The 19,167-nt window shown below is 42.4% G+C and overlaps 1 protein-coding gene across 2 annotated transcripts; it reads right to left on the bottom strand.

Annotated features, from left to right (window-relative positions):
* Positions 1-1,775: 1,775 nt before the first annotated feature.
* STYK1 (serine/threonine/tyrosine kinase 1) lies at positions 1,776-16,893 on the bottom strand. Of its 2 annotated transcripts, none has more exons than XM_068190631.1 (10): positions 16,035-16,893; positions 9,052-9,156; positions 8,058-8,201; positions 6,966-7,214; positions 6,540-6,721; positions 4,646-4,729; positions 4,188-4,396; positions 3,935-3,975; positions 3,551-3,647; positions 1,776-3,105 (listed from the first exon to the last, which is right to left on the bottom strand). In XM_068190631.1, exons 2-10 carry the CDS (start codon positions 9,116-9,118, stop codon positions 2,901-2,903), a joined length of 1,278 nt encoding a protein of 425 aa, XP_068046732.1. In that variant the 5' UTR covers positions 9,119-9,156; positions 16,035-16,893; the 3' UTR covers positions 1,776-2,900. The 2 variants fall into 2 exon arrangements, with proteins under 2 accessions (XP_068046732.1, XP_068046733.1); XM_068190632.1 differs by lacking the exon at positions 16,035-16,893 and adding an exon at positions 10,462-11,020.
* Positions 16,894-19,167: the final 2,274 nt, after the last annotated feature.

The raw sequence follows: 19,167 nt of genomic DNA, 5'->3' as shown, positions 1-19,167 counted from the left end.
TTCAGTTACTTCCAAACCAACATAAATTAACCAGGGGAAGACAAATCAGAGTAAGAATGCTTACATTCATAGAATGAATAAGGCCACTTTATTGAAGGGAAATGAAATTACATCTTATCATACAGCAGGAAAATGCCTTTCTGTGGGCAAATTCATTAGCAGGGTCTTGGCACAGGTTTGCTTGCAAGGGAAACCAAAGTAGATCTTTTGTGGGAGGCTGTGAGGTGCTCAGCACCTGTATTCCCATGGATTTTTTCCTTGATCAGAGCCTTCACAACCGAAATAAAATATGAGGATTTGTGTAAGGCAGAGCACTGCTTTCTGCGCTTTGAGAACAGTGCTGCATTTGTTACCTTTAGCTCTCTCTTTAACAAGGCTCCCTGTGCATTATTTGTCAGGTCTGCAGCACCACTGGGGATGCTTTCACAGCTCTGGGATTGCATTACCTGCCACACACCCACCTTTCACAGGCAAGACCTTTCTGAATATCCACTCTTCAGTGGGAAGTTTGAACCAATCAAATGCTTTTTTAAATGAATCGTTTATTCACCAAAGATAACTGTGAATTTGACCTAATTTACCAGGTAGCTTTGAACTTGTTTTCAAGAGAGGGAGAGAGAAGAGGATGTTATTATTTTACCATTTGGAAAATAAGATATCGCAATTCTCCAGGTCAGATTTACACCAACTGGTTTATGAAGATCCAGGTGGCAATTAGCCAACACCATGGGAGAAGTCAGAAAGCTGACTGCTTCCTCTTGAATGGACTTTGCAACGTCCCAGTGTATAGTGGTGACACATGTACTGTATAGACTCACATTACATTTATTTATGGAAGTAAACATCATTTCCTACAAAGCCTAAGTGACATAGAAAGAAAACTATTTCATTCATGTCATTTTGCAATAAAAATAGAAAACTTCTCACCATTGTCTTTGGAAGAAGACCAACGATCGAAACCAGAATGGAAAGAGTCATGCTAAGCGGGGGGATGCTGAGTGAATACTGAATCCACTCTTCACACAGAATGGTAAAATTATTCCTTTAATGTGCATTTAGTCTTTTTTCATAGGCACCTTTAATGCTCAAAGTGCCAAAATAATAAGAGAAAAAAAAAAAAAAACCCTAAGATACTGTCAACTTTAGAAACCACAAACAGAAGTGAGAAAATTTGTTTCACAGACTGATTCTGCTTTTTTAAAATGAAATCAAAATAGCCACAACTTCCAGTGCCTCTAATTTTTAACAAAGTCTGCATGTCCATTAAAATCAATGCTCGAAAAAATTCATATAAGCTTTGGAGTACTCACCTGACCTGCACAGAAAGCACACCCTCCATGAAGATGTATGACATTTGTGCAACAGCTTCTGCATCCACAGACATGAAGGGTTTAGCTTGGTTTTGTTGTTGGGTAAGGAGGTGTGGGGATTGTTTGTTTGTGGTTTTGTGTGTTTGAATACAGTGCCCATGCTCCCAAGGGAAGCTAGAATATAAAGCACTGGAGAAATCCCAGAGAATTATTGAATACCACCCCAGCATGTTCCCCAGGACATCTCCTCTTTCAAATACCCAACTGATGCATTTTCCTGGGACAGAAAAGATGGGGAAAAATTCCAGAAACCTCATGGTGGGTTGACTCTGGCTGAATGGCAGGTACCCATCCAGCCACTCTATCATTTCCTCTTCTTAACAGGACAGGGGAGAGAAAATGTAACAAAAGGCCCCCATGTCAAGATAAGGACAGAGAGACATCCTTCACCAATTACTGGCACAGGCAAGACAGACTCAACTTGAGAAAAATTAGTTTATTGCTAATCAAATTAGGAAGTATAATGAGAAATTAAACCAAATCTTGCAGCACCTTCCTCCACCCCTCCCTTCTTCCCAGGCCCAGCTTCACTCCCAATTTCTCTACCTCTTTTCATCCAGCAGGGAGAATGGGAGCTGTGGTGAGTTCATCTCACATTGTCTCTGCTGCTCCTTCCTCCTCAGGGGAAGGACTCCTCACACTCTTTCCCTGCTCCAGAGTGGAGTCCCTCCAAAGGAAAGTGGGTCCTTCAGGTATTTCTCCAACTTGAGTTCTTCACAAGAGTTGTTTTTCATGAAGTGCTCCAGCATGATCCCCTTCCATGAGGTGCAGTCCTTCTCCAATGAGAGCTCCTCTCTCCACAGATTCTGCCAGGACAGATTCTGCTCCAGCACAGGCTCCTCTTGGAGTCATAGCCTCCTTCAGACATCCCCCTGCTCTGGTGTGGGCTCCACCAGGGGCTGCAGGTGGATCTCTGCACCCCCCTGCCCTCCAGGGGCTGCAGGGGCTCAGCCACCTCTCTGTGGGCTGCACCACAGAATCTCAGGGAAATCCCAGCTCTGGAGCAGCTCCTGCCCCTCCTTCTGCCCTGCCCTGGGTGTTTGCAGAGCTGTTCCTCTCACAGTTACACTCCTCTCTTTCACCTGCTGTTGTGCAGTACACTTTCTTAAATATGTAATCACAGAGGTGCTAGCAGTGTTGCTGAAGGGCTCAGCCTTGACCAACAGCAGGTCCATCGTGGAGCTGGGGGAAGCTTCTGGCATCTTCTAACAGAAGTCACCTCTGCAGTCCACCCCATCACCATAACCTTGCCACACAAACCTAACACTCTTTTTACTCAAGTTTCTCATTACATTTTCTACAGCTTCCTAAACACACTTTACTCCCAAATGACCACTGGCAGAATGATATCAACAGGTTGATTTATGGATAATGATAACAGATTCTTGTGTCTGGCATGGAGATTTTATAGATGTCTGAAGAACAAAGGGATCCCTTCCAACATACACACCTCGTTCTGAGTTTGCAAAATATTTAGAAAGGGAAAACTCTGAGATTTCTTTCTTCTTTACCAAAATATGAAAGGACCCTTCAGAGGATCGTGTATTCCCTCACCAGGCTGTGCACATCAACACCAGCAACATCAGCATAGAGTTCAGGCACCACAGGCTCAGGCACCTGCAGCACTGTGTGCCCATTGCTGGTCTTCACAGCTGTTTTCAGGGAGCACAAGAGCTGTGCTGGGGAAGGTCGGTGAGCTGCATTCCACTGCCAGCAGGACTTCATGATGCAGTACCTGGAAATCATGAAATGATGAAATTATGTCTTCATGCAAAGCAATGTACCTTAGATCTTCCCTTTGGATACTTTGTTCATTTCAGAGAATATCCTGTAACTTAGAGGAGAAAAATCATTCCCCAGCAGTGCTGCACCTTGTAAGGAAGCAGTGGAGCAGCAAAATGCAAGGGCACTTAAGCAAACAGAAACAAGTGTCATTTTCAAGAGAAGGAAAGAGAAACAAGTGTCATTTTCAACAGAAGAACAGAAAGGTTTTGGCCACAGAGGTTTTATGCAGCAGAACCCAGTAAGGAGATGTCGCAGACACAAATCTCCTTAGCTAACAGGTAACTCTCAGTATAGTCTAGACTTAGAAATCTTGTGTAAAATCTCATTTTCTATGTCTCATTTCCATTTAGCTCTGCCAACCTCATGTTCAATTGTCCATAAAGTAAGTGGCTTACATGGCTTGCTGGCAGCTTGAGGGCTGCTTCATAATGTTCTGTTTCTGCAGGTATGATAAGATGTCAGAAGGTGGCACCTCTGGATATGGTGGAGCACCTGGAAGGGCAAAAGGAGAAATAGTAGAAAACTCTATGGCGGTGGTTGCAGAGAGCAGCTTCTGTGCAAGACTGCCTTCCTTCCCTACCAAAATCTGGGGTTTTTTCCTACCACAGTTCACAATAACAGAAGGTCTAAAAGGCATTTACGAGACTTTGCAGATTGGAAAAAACCAGGGTGCTTATTTAAATGGCCCAACTTTATATTCTAAAATTTGAGATTTTGGGTCTTGTTAATTTGCTGCTTCCTTACTTTTTTTTTTTTTTAATTAGCATTAAATCTCTTACCTAATGTAATCATTTCATACAGTAGAATTCCAAAAGACCATCTGCAAGAAAAGAAAACAAAGCAATGTTGTTTGCTGGCTTAAATACATAAAAACAACTAGGCATGGCCTGCAGATAGGAGAAAGAATGAGCTGTAAAAGTGGAGCATTATGCAGAAACTAGATCTGCCTCTCCTGTGAACTTCAGGACATGAAATGATACATAAAGGAGTGAAAGAGGTAGGTGAATTTCTCATCCTAAAATGAAGCCATACATGTCTGCCTTGATTGTAGGGGGTTTGCTCAGGAGCCTCTCTGGTGCCTGCCACTTGACAGGCACTTTCCGTGCCACTGAGCTGGCACCATGTGCGTGCGTTTCGTAGGCCAGGCCCAAACCACAGAGCTTAGCAGTGAAGTTGTGATGAAGAAGGACATTCCTGGCAGCAATGTCACCATGGGACAAGTTCTTTTCTTCAAGATAAGCCTGGGAAATTGGAAAAGAAAAAAAAAACAGGATGATTTTAAAAGCAAATTTAATTGATACAAATTTTCACCGAGTTTATGTTTGTCTTCAACATTGTGGAGTAGAGACATGTGCTCACCAACGTAATGGAAGCATATTTTAACAAAGCCTTTATTCTCAGTGCTTAGGCCAAGAAGACTTAAGCCACCACACAAACCTGTGTTGCAATCAAACAAGAAGAAAAAATGCAGCCAACCTAAGCAGACTTACCAGAGCTGCTGCAACCTGCTGTCCAACCTCATATACCTGCCTCTCAGTGAGGTCATAGGGGACACCATCCATTGCCATTACATCCTGGACACAAAATAAGAGACCTTGGTTCAAACAAATGCCACAGCAGGAGGATAGTGGGGAATGTTTTCCTTCTAATCTATCTAATCTTATGCTCCTCCTTCGCACAATTGCTCATAAATGTAGGAGGTCGTGGATGGGTGATGCTGAGGCTGTGTTGAGTAAGACAAGTACATTAGAGACAACTGGTGGGCAAATTGACATGTGAGGAAAAAATTAATGTTAGACAGAAATTGTCAGAATGACAGTGAAGAATGACAATCCACACAGGTGAATGAAAGATATATTATAAATTAGAATGATGAGTAGAAAAGCACATTTCTAACATATGAATTGGGTACCTGGTATGAGACTAACAGTCCATCTCTCCTACCACCCTGCCTGTAACAGTAAGAGAGAGAGAGAGAGATGAGAGAGAGAATAAGGTAAGCACACAATGTTCTTTCTGTGGCATTTTACAGCCCACAGATACATTCTATTTAAAAACTTCCTGAGATGGTTACGTTTTCAACATGTTCAGTAACCTTTGAAAGGTTACCTTCCATAACTGACCCCATATGAATTGTCAGTATCCACAGCAGTCAGTGTCAAGACATTCCATTAGTCAACTCCTCACTTCATGAAGAATCAGCTCCATTTGTTTGTTTTGAACATGACATGTACTAGCTTTATTTCCTACCCCCTGGACCTTCTGCTGAACAGGACAGGAAGCAATCCTTCTGTATTTAGAGTTTCAGATGAGTGATATAGAGTGATGAGCCAAAATTTGAAAATTTGGCTCATTTTTCAGTTGTAGAGTGATGGATTTACACGGTAACATTGGAGTTTTGTTTCCGTGTCTTTTGTAACACTGAGTCAAAGAATCAGAATATGCTGAGTTGGAAAGGACCCACAAGGACCATTGAGTCCAACTCCTGGCCCTGCACAGGACATCCCAATAATCCCACCCTGTCCCTGACAGTGCTGTCCAAACACTCCTGGAGCTCAGACAGCCTTGGAGCTGTAACAATTCCCTGGAGCGCCTGTTCAGTGCCCCACCACCCTCTGGGGGAAGAATATCTTCCTGCTATCCAATCTAAACCTCCCCTGATATTTGGGCTCTTTTTTAGCTTGAGTTAACATTTTCCATGGACTGCATATTTTCATATTATCAGACCTCATCCCATCAGATTTTACCACTCATCAGCAATGGGCAGACATGAAGCCATCATTCACATATATGAAACTTCTTCCTGTGCATTATTTCATTTTTAACTATGCTGAATTTCATCTCTTCTTTTTATTGACAAGTCTCTCAATCTTGGAAGATCCTTCTGCAATTCCTTTGGGTCTGCCCTTGGCTTTATTGGCTGGAATCATCAGCAAATATCCTCACGTCACTGTCATCCCATTTTTAGGTTATTAATACATGGAATGAACAGCACCATGTCCTAGATAGCTGACCTCCCTTCAGTGCAAGTACCAACATTTCATTCTTATATCCTATTTCCTGTCTTTTACCAATTAGTTATCATCCCATGACCTTGCCCTGTGTTGTAACTGCTCTGCTTTCTTTAGAGAATTTGGAGTGAGACATCATTTAAAACTTTAGAAATTCAGATGGCTGTATGAATTCATTCTAATTCCAGTGCCTGCAATGCCCTTCAATGGTCTGCCAAGTAGGACCTGAGTAGAACTTCTGTGGAGCATGGAAATAGTTTTGATTGATGTAGAGGGATGCATGGAGAGATGAAAAAAAAAATTATTTCTTATGGCTAGATATTGTACCTAAGGAATTTAAGAAGCTATTCTGTCATCACTTCTTTTGACTCACCTTCCGACATGTCCACAAAAATGTCAGCAGGTCACCGAGAGACACGTCTTCCATGATCATATAAAGTGGGAGCTGGTCTACACAACATCCCACCAATTCAACCAGGTTCTCATGATGGCCAAGATTTTGATGGAATTTAATCCTTCCCAAGAAATCCTTTACTTTCTGGGGACTAGCTGGGTCTGAAAGAAAAAAAGAAAACAAAAACAAAACAACAACAAATGTAAGCAGCAAAGAACAGGTTGACAGCTAAAACCAATATGGTCAGCAACCTTTAATCCTACCTAGACATTCCTACAAGAACATCTCAGGCTTACTATACTGAACATAGCTTGTTCTTGCCCAGTACTGATGGCAATGCTCTGCCCAGCACCATGTCTGGCATACAGAGACTGTACCAAAGTGGATCCTGACCACGGGCCTTACCTGGCAAGGCTTTCAATACCACAGTCTTAGTCTTCCCAGAGCTCTCAGTTTCCAACTGTGCTCTGTAGGTGCTCCCATAGGCACCAAGTTTTATCAGCTGCAAGGTGTCTGGTAGGAGTTTCTCTCGTGGTATCTCTAATTCTTTCAGAGTCAAGGATGCAGAATTTAGCAGGCTCTCCACAGATGTCTCACTCAGCTGGATGTAGCGGTTCTCTGTTGAGCAGCGTTCCTGCTGATTCTTTCTCATCACTGACAAAAGCAAATACATATGATGCATAGAAGCAGGCAGATGAACTCTTGTAATAGATGGAAATGCTCGTCCTTCCATGTTCTTTAATTTTTGCTCCACAGTGTTTCAGAAATCCCCTTGAAGAGGACAAAGAATTTCTCTGCCACTCTATTTGATGAAAAGACAGAACCAGTCTAGAAATTTCTCCCATATTTAACTACATAACCTTTATAGATAAGACACATTTGGACTTCATTCCCATGTGCTCAAGCAATGAACATTTTCTTTTATTACCAGTTCTCAGTTATTTCTCTTAATATAGGCTCAAGAGCTGTTTCCCTCTACATACCCAAAATTAGTTCAGAACTCTATTTTCATTTCCACACAGCCACACGTGTACTCCCTCACCCTGTTCTACTTCATGTTGTCTCCATAGGAAGAGGGTGACAGCAGCTTGAAATTAAATTTCTTAAATGGCAGTACAGAAAATGGATTAACTAGGTGTAATCTACATCAAAATTACTATCATTCATAATTTTCCCAGTAAAACTCTCCTTGCAGCAGCCTCCAGGGGCTGTTACAGAAATACACAGCTCTTGTGATGTTACCACAGCATGTTAAACAGCCTACATGGCATGATGCTTTAGATTTTCTCAGATCCATCTGTACTACAGCTTCCACTGCTGCTGCTTCAAAGTGAAGTAAATCAGTGCTCCAAATTTTTCTGATGTTGACTGGATTGCTGAATACCACTCAGGATCCTCATAAATGGTTTTGCCTAACAGCTCAAGTGATGGGGAAATGGAACTGGCTTCTGGCTGTGAAAGCAATACTGTTTCCTCTGGTTGAAAAGCATTTTTTACCTTGGGTTCCAGCTGGTGCTGATTGCTCCTGCTTTGCTCGCAGGCCACGGCAGTGTAGCCAAAGGATCACAGTGAGCACGATGACAAAACCTCCCACCAGGAGAACTGGGACAACAATCACTTCTGTTTGATATTCACGCACAACTGTCAGCAGAGAAAGAAAATGGAAAACCAAGGAGTAAGCAGCACACTGGTTCTGTATAAGCTTGTAGCAACAATCCATTTCAGTAACTTTCAACCCCAAAAGTGTGTTTTCCATCCTCTGGAATAGCTGATCACTGTTAGTGCTGCCACCTTATTTTTCAAAGGTGCTGAGTATCTAAACTGCATGAAATCACTAAGACTCCCACACCTAAGGTCACTTATTTAGATGCTTTAATATGGAGGCCAGGAATTGTAGCCATTTGAAGTCTCATCCACCAGTGAAACAGAAACAGCACTGGCAGCAGGACAGCAGGGAGATGGGATGGGCTGGATATTGCTATGTCATCACATGCAATTACAGCTCCAGCTCCTTCCAGTAAAATTACACAGAGCATTTTAAAGGAAACTAGGTGTGGTCACCTTTGGAATTTGACTGGAAGACATTGCAATTAGCAAGGCTTGTGAAGGTAACTATCTTTCTCATGCCCCCAGATTTGGAGGTGGCCAAGACCATTTTTACAGTTCCCACAGAGGGCAGAAAGTCATGAAATCAAAATCCCACAAAACTGGTCCTTTGGGAAGCTGCAGGGAATCTTTAATGACTGCTGTACACCTCCTTTAAAGTAGAAACTCTCTGAAATGGCTGAAATTATGTGAGATTAATCCAGCCACAGAGGCCTCATCCCTGAAGCATTTCTTCCCTGAAACACAACACAGGGAAAGCTCCATCAAATCTTTCTGTGTGGGCTGGGATGCAGTGGAGAAGGAGAAAGGGCTTGGCACTTTTTTTAGTGAAGCTGGCCTTCCTGCAAGCATGTGAAACCTTATTAAAGGAACATGTGAAACTTACTACATAGTTTGTCATTGCTATTGCACTCCAGCAGCATCCGTGAGAATCTTTTCACATCCCCTGCCATGTTCAGTTACAAGCCAGCAGGCCTCCAATCCCCACTTCCTGCACAGAAATAAAGAATAATTTATTAGGAGAAAGGACAATGATGAAGCAACAAGTGAAGTGAATAGGGAGCTTTTGACCGCTTACAATCAGTGGCTGCATGAAGCAGCACTGGGATTTGAAGGCTTACAGAATGACATACTATCACATCCTATGGATGATGCACTGCATGACCAGAGAGAATTTAGGGTTAAGCTTGTTCTACAGTGCTCCACAAGCAAATGAGGACCCCTCATCCTAAAGGCTGGCATATGTACAAAAAATCCATAGAAATGAACCTAATGATATTTAAAGAACATCTAATACCCCCCTAGCTAAGACATTTTTAGATGCCAGAATGGCTCAGCATTTTATCTGGTCTATTACAAGTGAACAGATCAGCAGCATGCAGAGAAAATGTCATTCTTGACTACCGTCCTTGCCACAACTCCTACTAAAAGAGTCATCATTAGGGCTCTTTGGTCCACAAGCTTCTGAGCACTGCCAAGTCTGTAGGTATTCTGAAGCACATCTGCAACTCTTCTGCATTTGTAGCTGAAAATCCACAGCCTGTACAAGCATGCACCTTGTTTAGTCACTGCTTCTTATAAACATTGCCAAAATTTAAGACTTAACAGCTTCTCAAACAGTATCATCTAGAACATTTTATAGGAATTGTGACTTTTATTCTGTAAGCACCTACTTTGTTGTCAGCTATGAGTTTTAGGCAATTAACCTCAATGGCAAATATAGGGCACTGATTTTATGGAATTTGGTGATGAAACGTTTAACAGTTTGTTCTCATGCTTAAAATTAATGAGTGAAATTATTCTTTACCAGTTGCACAATAGAGGCAGCAGAGAGAGGAAAATGGAATATATCTGTGCTTTAAGGTATCACAAAAAGTCTGTTTCCTTTTTTTTATTTAATTTCATTCCTAACGTGCTAGCAGATTTACCTGGTTCCAAGGTTGGCTACACCAGGAATCCAGTCAAAGGAGTAATAACACAGCAATAATACCAAGCTTTTCAGGTACACTCTGAAAGCAAGCACACTGAAACAACCCACCTCAGCTCTAACACACACACACACACACTTACACACAAATACACAGGACCAGTCCTGGCTTCCTTCGTTCTCAGGTACACACAGACTTCAGGACCAATAGCCAGTAACCACAGTATAATCTAAGTCATGAAAAGTCCAAGCTCCATCTTAAAACTTGCTAATGGCTTCATACAGGTGCTTACTAGAAATACACACTGACATTGACACACCATGCATGCACAGGCACAAAAAAGCACACACACCTCAATTTGTGCTTACAGAGGGAGCAGCAAAGATCAATGGAAAAAGCTCTAACACAGCAGCCATGTCTACAGTGGTCCCCGTCTGGAAAAAAGATTCCTCCCTGCTCTTTATGCACCTTCCAGCAGTGATGTCAGTGGGTGGCACTCATGTTTTCCAACCATACTCAGGGCAGAACCATGGGATCCAGGCACGAAAACACTGGCCGTCATTGGCACTTTATTTGCCCTGGCACTCCCATGTGCTGCACTTGCTTATGGAGGTGTTAGCACTGGAAAAGCTTGATTACATAAGCCCACTTACACCCCATGTCTCTAGCCTCTCACAATACTCAGCAAGCAGAAAAAGTAGTTTTGCTCAGTAAGGTGATTTTGAAGTGCCTTTCCTTGCTACTTTTCAGGCTAAGACTAAATAAATTCCTGTACTAGGCTGTTTCTGCAGCTTACTTGTCTAACAGGAACATCACTGCAGTTCTTACATTCTTATCCTCACAAGGAGAATGGTAACTCAGAAATCCACAGAACTTATGTTATACATTTAATTTTTTTTTCAATGGGAGACACATGGAAGTTATGTGGAACTAACATGTTCATGTGCATACTCAACACAGTGCAGGACTACTGACAGTGCTCAACTAATTATTTTATTAGATGAAGACATTTTTCCAGTACCAAGACAGGATAAAGGAAACAAAAATATCTTAAAATGTTCAAAATCTGTACTTCACTGGTATTCTAATTTTCCCTGCCTGTGGGTTAACACTGTACCAAGATCAGTGCTATCTAGATCATGGGCACACATACACTGTGTTACTTCAATTTAGAATTTGCATTAGAGAATTTGTGCAATTTTAACTAAATGCCAGCTTGTTTATTCCACTGTATTTTTTTAATATTCTTTTACACAGACTGAATCCCACTCACTGAATTCATAGAATCAAAGGTTGGAAAAGACCCTTAAAATCATCAAGTCCAACAGTCAGCCCAGCAGCACCACCATGTTCACCACTAAACCATGTCCTCATGTGCCACATCCACATTTCCAGGCTTGGTGACTCCACCAACTTCACTGGGCAGCCTATTCCTATGCTTAATGACTCTCAGCAAATAATTTTTTCCTAATCTAATATAAACAGCCCCTGACACAACTTGAGGCTGCTTCCTCTTGTCCTGCCCCTGTTCCCTGGGAGCAGAGTCCGATCCCCCCCTCCTGTCAGGAGTTGTGCAGAGCCAGAAGGTCCCCCCTGAGCCTCCTTTTCTCTAGGCTGAGCTCCCCCAGCTCCCTCAGCCCCTCCTGGTGCTCCAGCCCCTTCCCCAACTCCATTCCATTCTCTGGACATGCTCCAGCCCCTCCATGTCTTTCTTGTCCTGAGGTTCCCAGCAGTGCCCCAGGATCTGAGGTGTGGCCCCAGCAGTGCCAGCACAGGGGACAGTCACGGCTCTGGCCCTGCTGCCACCCCATGGCTGGCACAGCCCAGGTGCCATTGGCCTCCTGCCCCCCTGGGCACACCTGGCTCCTGTCCAGCCACTGTCCCCAGCACCCCCAGGGCCTTTCCCAGCTTCCCAGCCCCTCTGCCCAGCCTGGAGCTGCAGGGGCTTGGTGTGAGCCAAGGGCAGGACCCAAAACCTGGCCTTGGTGAGCCCCACACCATTGGCCTAAGCCCATGGATCCAGCCTGTCCAGATCCCTCTGCAGAGCCTTCTGACCCTCAACCTGAACCCAAATCCTGATGTCAAAGCTAAATATACAATGAAGACCAAAGTACCTAAAAATACCAGAAGCAGCTGCTCTTAGACAATGGGAAATACAAGGCAAAACCTCAGCAGAAGTTAAACTACAGTCACCTGCACTTGCAAACTACTCCTAGCAGACAACTTGGTGCATGGCACATGGCACAGCAGTTCCACAGCCTGGCAGTGGGGACAGGTTAATTAGTCCCCATCCTACACCAGCACTGCTCCTCTGTGCACATCTGCCTACAGGATGAACACTTGGGGAAAGGTGGCATTTTGTTTCCAGCTATGTTTGCTTGCCAAGCTGTTTTGCTGCCCTGGCAATTTAGACACAGCACAGAGGGCAACACAGGGACAGGAATAAGCAGCTAGAAAGTGGCAGCTGTGGGAGCTGCTTAAACCAGTCAGGAAGCCCAAATACTGAATGTGAATGTAGCTGCACTGAAATAAGTGTTCATCAGTGCCAAAATAAGGGATTATCTCCTCTCTTTGCTGTCTTCTCATTGCTTATTTTGCTCTTAGTTGTGCAATTGATCACATGGTAAATTGAGTCAAACCCCTAACCTAGCAGGAAAAATCCACTGCTCGTTTGCCATGGTGATTTCCTGCCATTTTAGTGGCTGGTATTAGTCAGGGGTGAATGGCTAATTTATCTAAAGCTGCACTGTGAAACCACTCCCTGTGTCAGCACAGATCCACGAGCACTGTGTGCCAGCAGAAGCCTTACTGTGATTTTTCCAGTCCCCTGTCATTCATTCTCACATGGATACTGTCCCCTTAGCAATAGCAGAAGCATTCACATAATTGTAAAGCCCGAAAATAATCAGTCCTCTGTGACATTTTATGGCCTTAAAGTTCTCATTAAATTCAAATGATGTTATTTAAAGTACCAGGACTAAGACTTAAGAAGCCCGAGCGACAAACTTTGTGGTGAAGACTGAAAAAAAGAGAAATATGAAGACTTAAGATGCCCATGGAATATATGAGAACAGACAGCTTGAATACTGCCCACACAGAAGCTGCCTGCTGTTTGTTCCTGCCATGTTCAGGAGAGTAAGTTGTCCATATTCACAGCAAAGACATGTTATACATAAATTTGCCCCAGAATATGTCTAATTTGTGAGCTACCAGCAGTTCTCATCATAAGTGCAAACATGTAAATCCTTGTGCAATGATTAGCTGAAGGTCTAAAGGAACACCTGATTAATTAAATACAACAAAAATAAAGTCTAAGATTCATCTGGATCGTCATTAGACCCTTTCAAAAGTGCTATGAGCTGACATGGACTTAATGCAGTTATTTCTCCAGACATCCTGTCCCACGTTAAATGCACAACACTTTATTATAAAAATATTCTTACACTTATTTTTCATGCACCAATTGTGAGGACCAGCTGTAATGTGACTACAGGCACACAAAGAACAGCTGAGTAATTCAGTAACTTCAGTCCAGCACACTGCCTGACTGATAAAAGACAAATCCATAAACATTATGTCTTCTACTCAATTTTTTGCAGTGGCAAAACCTTGCTCTCCAGCTTTTCCCATTTCCATTTCACTGCTGCCTTTTTTATTTCCCTCCTCTTTTATCTGACCTTTGAACATGGTCAACAGTCAAGGCTTTGGCAACTGCTCTGCACAAGCGCACTGTGCTGGCTGTGCAGCAGGAAGGGAGAGGAGCTACCAGGGAATTGCAGGAACCAAAACAGGTGTGGGCAGTTGTGGACACTGAATGGGAGAGAAGAGGGAGAAATAAAGCACCATTGTAAAGCAAACAGTGAAAAAGAGATTTTTTTCCCCCTGCCATGTCCACCATTTACTAAAAGCAGCATCCAAAACAAATAAAAAAACAAGCCAGACAGGTTTCAGCCATGCATTTGTTAGACTGCATATTCTGTCTCTTCTGTCTGCAGAAGACCTTAGTGACTATTTCCAACAGCCTGGTAGACCATGTCATTTTTGCAAGGTTTCCCTGGCCCGTGGAGTCATCTCATCTCTCACTGCAAGGCACCTGTGGGTTACCAAGCAGCATCTTCACCTGTGCTGAATGGGAAATTCTGACCATCCACACCAGAGTCCCTTCCGTCCTTGTGAACAAGGACTAAAAATAATATCCTGTGGCTTGCTGTAGCACTGTCTCAGCTATGAAGATTTAGTCGTGTAACTCACTTTTGAAACAGCTGGTAACTGAAACACCCTGTAAGAAAACAAAGTGTTCCAAAAATCAGATACAGAAACACAAGATTTTCTCTTGGTCCAAAATTAGAAGCAACACTTGAATATCAAACCTAGGCTAGCTGCTACAGAAGCATTTTAAGGGAGTGGAAGAAAATTAGGCTGACCACTTTTGAAGAGTTAGACCATAGAGAAAACAGCAAATAATGAGGCCCATGCTGCTATTTCAGCAGCTGGTTACTTAGAGGAAACTTGGCTCCTTTTCAATATAGCAGGAAAAACGGGCAAAATTAACAGTCACTACTGCACTGAGAAATGAGTCAGGAGGACTCAGTGCTGCTGTGCTTTTATGCTAAAAATGTTAGTTCTAACTGGCACCATTTCAGTGGAGATATGCAAGTTGTTTCGGTGCTAAGTTTTGCTTAAACTCAGATCATCTACAAAAATTAATTTATTTGTGCTGCATAAGGAAATCTAAGTACAGAAGTGTGAAATGGTACGGTACCTGAATGAGGACTAAGACAAAGATATTTTTTCTAATGTAGACATGGCCTCTTTTAGTTTCTGGAAAATTAAGATGTATCTTGAACATTCCCACTGAATTAAGGCCACTAAAAGTAATTCCTCACAGGTAATCTGAAGAATGAGTTAAAATAATTTTAAAAACCCAAGGAATACATAAGTTGAAGCCCTTAATGAGATGGCTATTAAAAGTCTACAGGCGAAACTTTCAACACTACACTACCACCTTCCTTTTTATGACAGCAAAATCATATCCTGCTTTTGAAAGTGTCTCCCTGCTGACTGAGCTCTGATTTTGCTGGTAGCTGCCTGTTTTAAGCCTGTATCAAACCCCAGCACAAATACAGAAATTCTGAAAAACTGTGACAGCAAAAGCTATGAGGAAACGTGAGAAGAAAGAAGGATTTTTGTTTCAAAGGACCATGCATACATATAGTTCTTGTTGTGAAAAAACTACTGTGTGATAAAAATGCTGTATGACATCACATTACCGCTTCATTGTTTCAGAAATCCAACATAAATGTGCTTTTGTAAATTCACAGCCACCTGAAGCTGTGTAGACAGCTTTAGTTTCCCAAGTTCTGGATGTTTCTTGGTAGATTTAACACAGATTTTGTTTGTAATTTAATCAGTAGCTCATGCACACACAGGTAAACAAGAAAATCTAGATATCTGCACCACTTTGGGTTAGAGATCACTGCATTACAATCAAGCAACAGTGATGGGAGTAAAATGGTAATTAGTTCTGAATTCAGCCCCAGGCATGTATTATTTAACTAAAGACTGGACATATTTATACACACATGCATAGCATCACCCTCTTTCAGTGAATTGAGACTAATTTTATACAGAACTTAATTACTTTGTTAATTTCTTCCTCTTTAAAAAATGCCTGTAACCTATTTCGTTTAAATCAGCCAGTATGTAGAGGACATCCCTCTTTTTTTCTCGAACCCCAACACCATTATGATCACAGAAATGGCTGTAAGTAACTTCACTTCCAGTAGTAAGCACATGCACATGTGTACATACACACACAGACAGACATCTAGACTTTATAGTACAGCCACCTTCTAATTCAGGTCACATTTATGTTAATAAAAGTCTTCTAAGAAATAAATATTCATGGGCTGACCTCCCAGAAGTGCTTTCTCTCACTTACCTGAATGACACCACTTCCCCTGCCCTGCGGTTGCCTTTTCCTAACGCTCTCCTGCTGCCGGTTCCCAGTTTGTGAGGCCACTCCCAGTAACTCCGATGATTACCTTGGGAGGGTTGTAATTCTTATGATTAAGTTCCTCCTCACTGATTTTTCTACTCCAGTCCCGCCCAGCTTCGGCTCTTTGCTGCTCTAGGTCTCCTCAGCTCTGTCGCCAGGGATGTCCAACACACAGCTGACAGGAAGGCACACACTTGCAGAACGGGTCTGCCTGGCTTCCACACACCAGCTGCTCACGGGCTCACTACAGAGACAGGCACAGCAAAGAGCCCTCGGGCAGGCACCTGCAGTGCCGTTTGAAAGGCACACCAATGCAGAGCAAGAGGGACAGGTTATATAATAAACACAATTCATACACTTCTGCCTACAGGTTCACGTTTAAAAAGAATGGACTCTTGGAACAGGAAATCTGTACAAAACCCCCAGCACTCTAGAAGCTGAAAAAGCATTCCATCAGAAACATAGTCTGCAAATGAAGAAAGAGATAAAAGATTAATGATATCAAAACATGCTACAGCAGACAGCAGAAACACAGGGTTTTTTACATTCTGCCTTGCCCCTTGGTGCCCCTCCTGCTTGGGCTGTCCATGCATTCTGCCAGAACTTTGAAAAGTTTGGCTTTCCCCCGCCTTTTCCTCACACCACTCTGAGCTCCCCAACCACGCCAGGACAATATTCCTGAACTTCCCTGTGACCTTTGCCTACCATGATGCCCTTGGGGTCTCCATTGTGCTCTGCTGGTGTCCTCAGCAGCTGCGGGGTCTAATCTTCATCGCATCTCAGCATTTTATTTCTGGGGACTTTCTTCCAACCAATGTACACAAGCCCCAGCTGCTGGCCTGTCTTCCCCTATCACTGATAAATCTTGTGTTAAGAGTTTCAGAGTCCTGAGTCCTGCTTATATAAGTCTACACAAGATTATTTGCTTACCTAATTCACAGGAGTGAGAGGCAGTTGCATTTCAAGAGTAAACAACATGAGAGCTACTTCTTGTTGAGAGACAAACTTCATTTCACACTCATCAACTCAATGCAGGTGGCTTGGGGAAGATGCAGCAGATGATATAATCTCTGCCAACTGTTTTAGCCAAACTCACCTACTCCTGTTAACATTTTATCGCTGCATATAATTATGTTGTTGTGGGGAAAATTTTAGTTGTGGCACAATCAATACCTCTAGGTATCAAAGAAGATAGTTAATTTAAGAGAGTCTTCTCCTTAGCATTATTCTTCCAGCTGGCATTAACCTATGTGTGCAAAATGGTGAAAACCAGGAGTGATTTTTTCATAGCTTGATCTCTCTACAGACACTGGCAGGAGTGGGCAAAGTAGTATCAGCGAAATAGTCCTGTGATATGGATTTTTATCCCCTGAGTAAACCAGGAGAGACATCTTCTAGACTGAAAATTTTATTGAAATAGAAAGATCACTACAGCTGCAGAATGTAAGCTTAGACTCTGGTTTCAGCTTTCCTCTCATTCTCGTACTAAATTGCATTGATTCTCTGTAGTGTTTTCTCCATGAAGGAGCAGGGGACCTGTCTTATACCTCATTCTCCATTAAAAAGTAGGTAAAATGCAAATAACAGTTTTTCATTTAAATGAGTTCCTTACTGAAATGAGTTCCATTCCACAGGCAATTACATTCCCTTCCTCAAGGGGACCTGAAGGAAAACCTATTCAGATTCTTGTTTAAAAATATGACAACTGATAATCTTCCTCCTTTCAGTTTCTACACCTCCCCACTGTAAAACAGAGTGTGAAAGGCAAAGGGTTAAATATTCAGAGTAAGCATATGCAAAAGCAGCAAAACCTGCAGCTTCTAATTTCCCCCCACCAGTGTCTCTGTTGTGCTCCCAGTCTGACTGGTTGGATAAGATATTTTAATAGTTCAGAGTTCAGGCTTCAGCCTATATAATCCTCCTCATTCATCAACAAGCCTTTCCCCCTGCTTAGTGAAGTGACAGAAGTCATTTATTGTCCTGTGAAAAACAGACTTTTCCTGCTACATCTTGTATTGTATGTGCATCCACAAAGAAAACATTGCCTGTTTGACATCCTCTATCCTTCTCTGCTTTTTCCTTATGATTAAGCACACTGAAAGGCAGCAGACTGGCAGTTTTATTAACCATCCTCTTTATCTCCAGGATAGCTGTAGCACATGTAGGAACCATCCTAATCACACACAGCTGCTGCACCATAGCCTCAAGATTAGTTCTAGGACTAAGCAGTAAACTTCTTGAGTTATTTTCACATTCTAATATAAGACTTAAAACTGTGGCTTATAGCTGATAGACTGTGACTGATCTTTTGGTCAACTTAAGCCCACAGAGGTGTAGAAACTCAGAAGATAAGGGGCTAATGTGTAAGTCTCAAACAACAACAGCCAAACGGCTTCAGAGCCAGCCAAGGATTGCTGGTAACAACACACTGTGAGAAAGAACAAGATGTGGCTGGGGAAGGGGCCATGCAGAGGAAGGGCAGCACTTTTCTGGCACAAACACCCTCGATGTAGTTTCTGCGGATAAGCACAACATGGCACAGCACAGGAATGATCTAAAAGTGAAAGAAAACCTCCCATCTTTATCCCAAGAGTCTGCTCTGCCTCATGAGCTTTGCCTCTCAAAGTAGCAGGTTTTCTTAATCCTATTAAGCCTATTTTTTAATGGCAATTCTGTTGTGATTTCCAGTTCAGTCCTGCAGTATTTGCTATTTGAAATTTTCAAGGGTAGCACCATATGAAAAGAAATAAAGTAGAAAACTGAAATGACCTAATAATTAGGCATCGACCTTCATCAGCCAGCTGAAGGTCCAGTAATTTGCTAGCACTTCCTCTAGTCAGGGATTTTACTCAGCTGCTTTTGAACACCTGCTTTAGCAACACAATGCTCTGTAATAAAGTTACCTTCGTGTAACTTAGGTGAATAAATACTTAATTTTATTTTGAAGATAGTCTCATCTTCAAACCAGCTACTCAGTTGGCAGTAAAATGAGTGGTGATTGCAAGAGATGAGCAAGTCTGCTGCATAATGAGAATACTAATATACCAAATAATTTAAAAATAGGACTAAGTTTGTG

Source organism: Anomalospiza imberbis, chromosome 5, assembly GCF_031753505.1.
Source record: "Anomalospiza imberbis isolate Cuckoo-Finch-1a 21T00152 chromosome 5, ASM3175350v1, whole genome shotgun sequence".
Taxonomy (NCBI): Eukaryota; Metazoa; Chordata; class Aves; order Passeriformes; family Viduidae; genus Anomalospiza; species Anomalospiza imberbis.
This window is presented reverse-complemented; position numbering and strand designations above follow the sequence as displayed.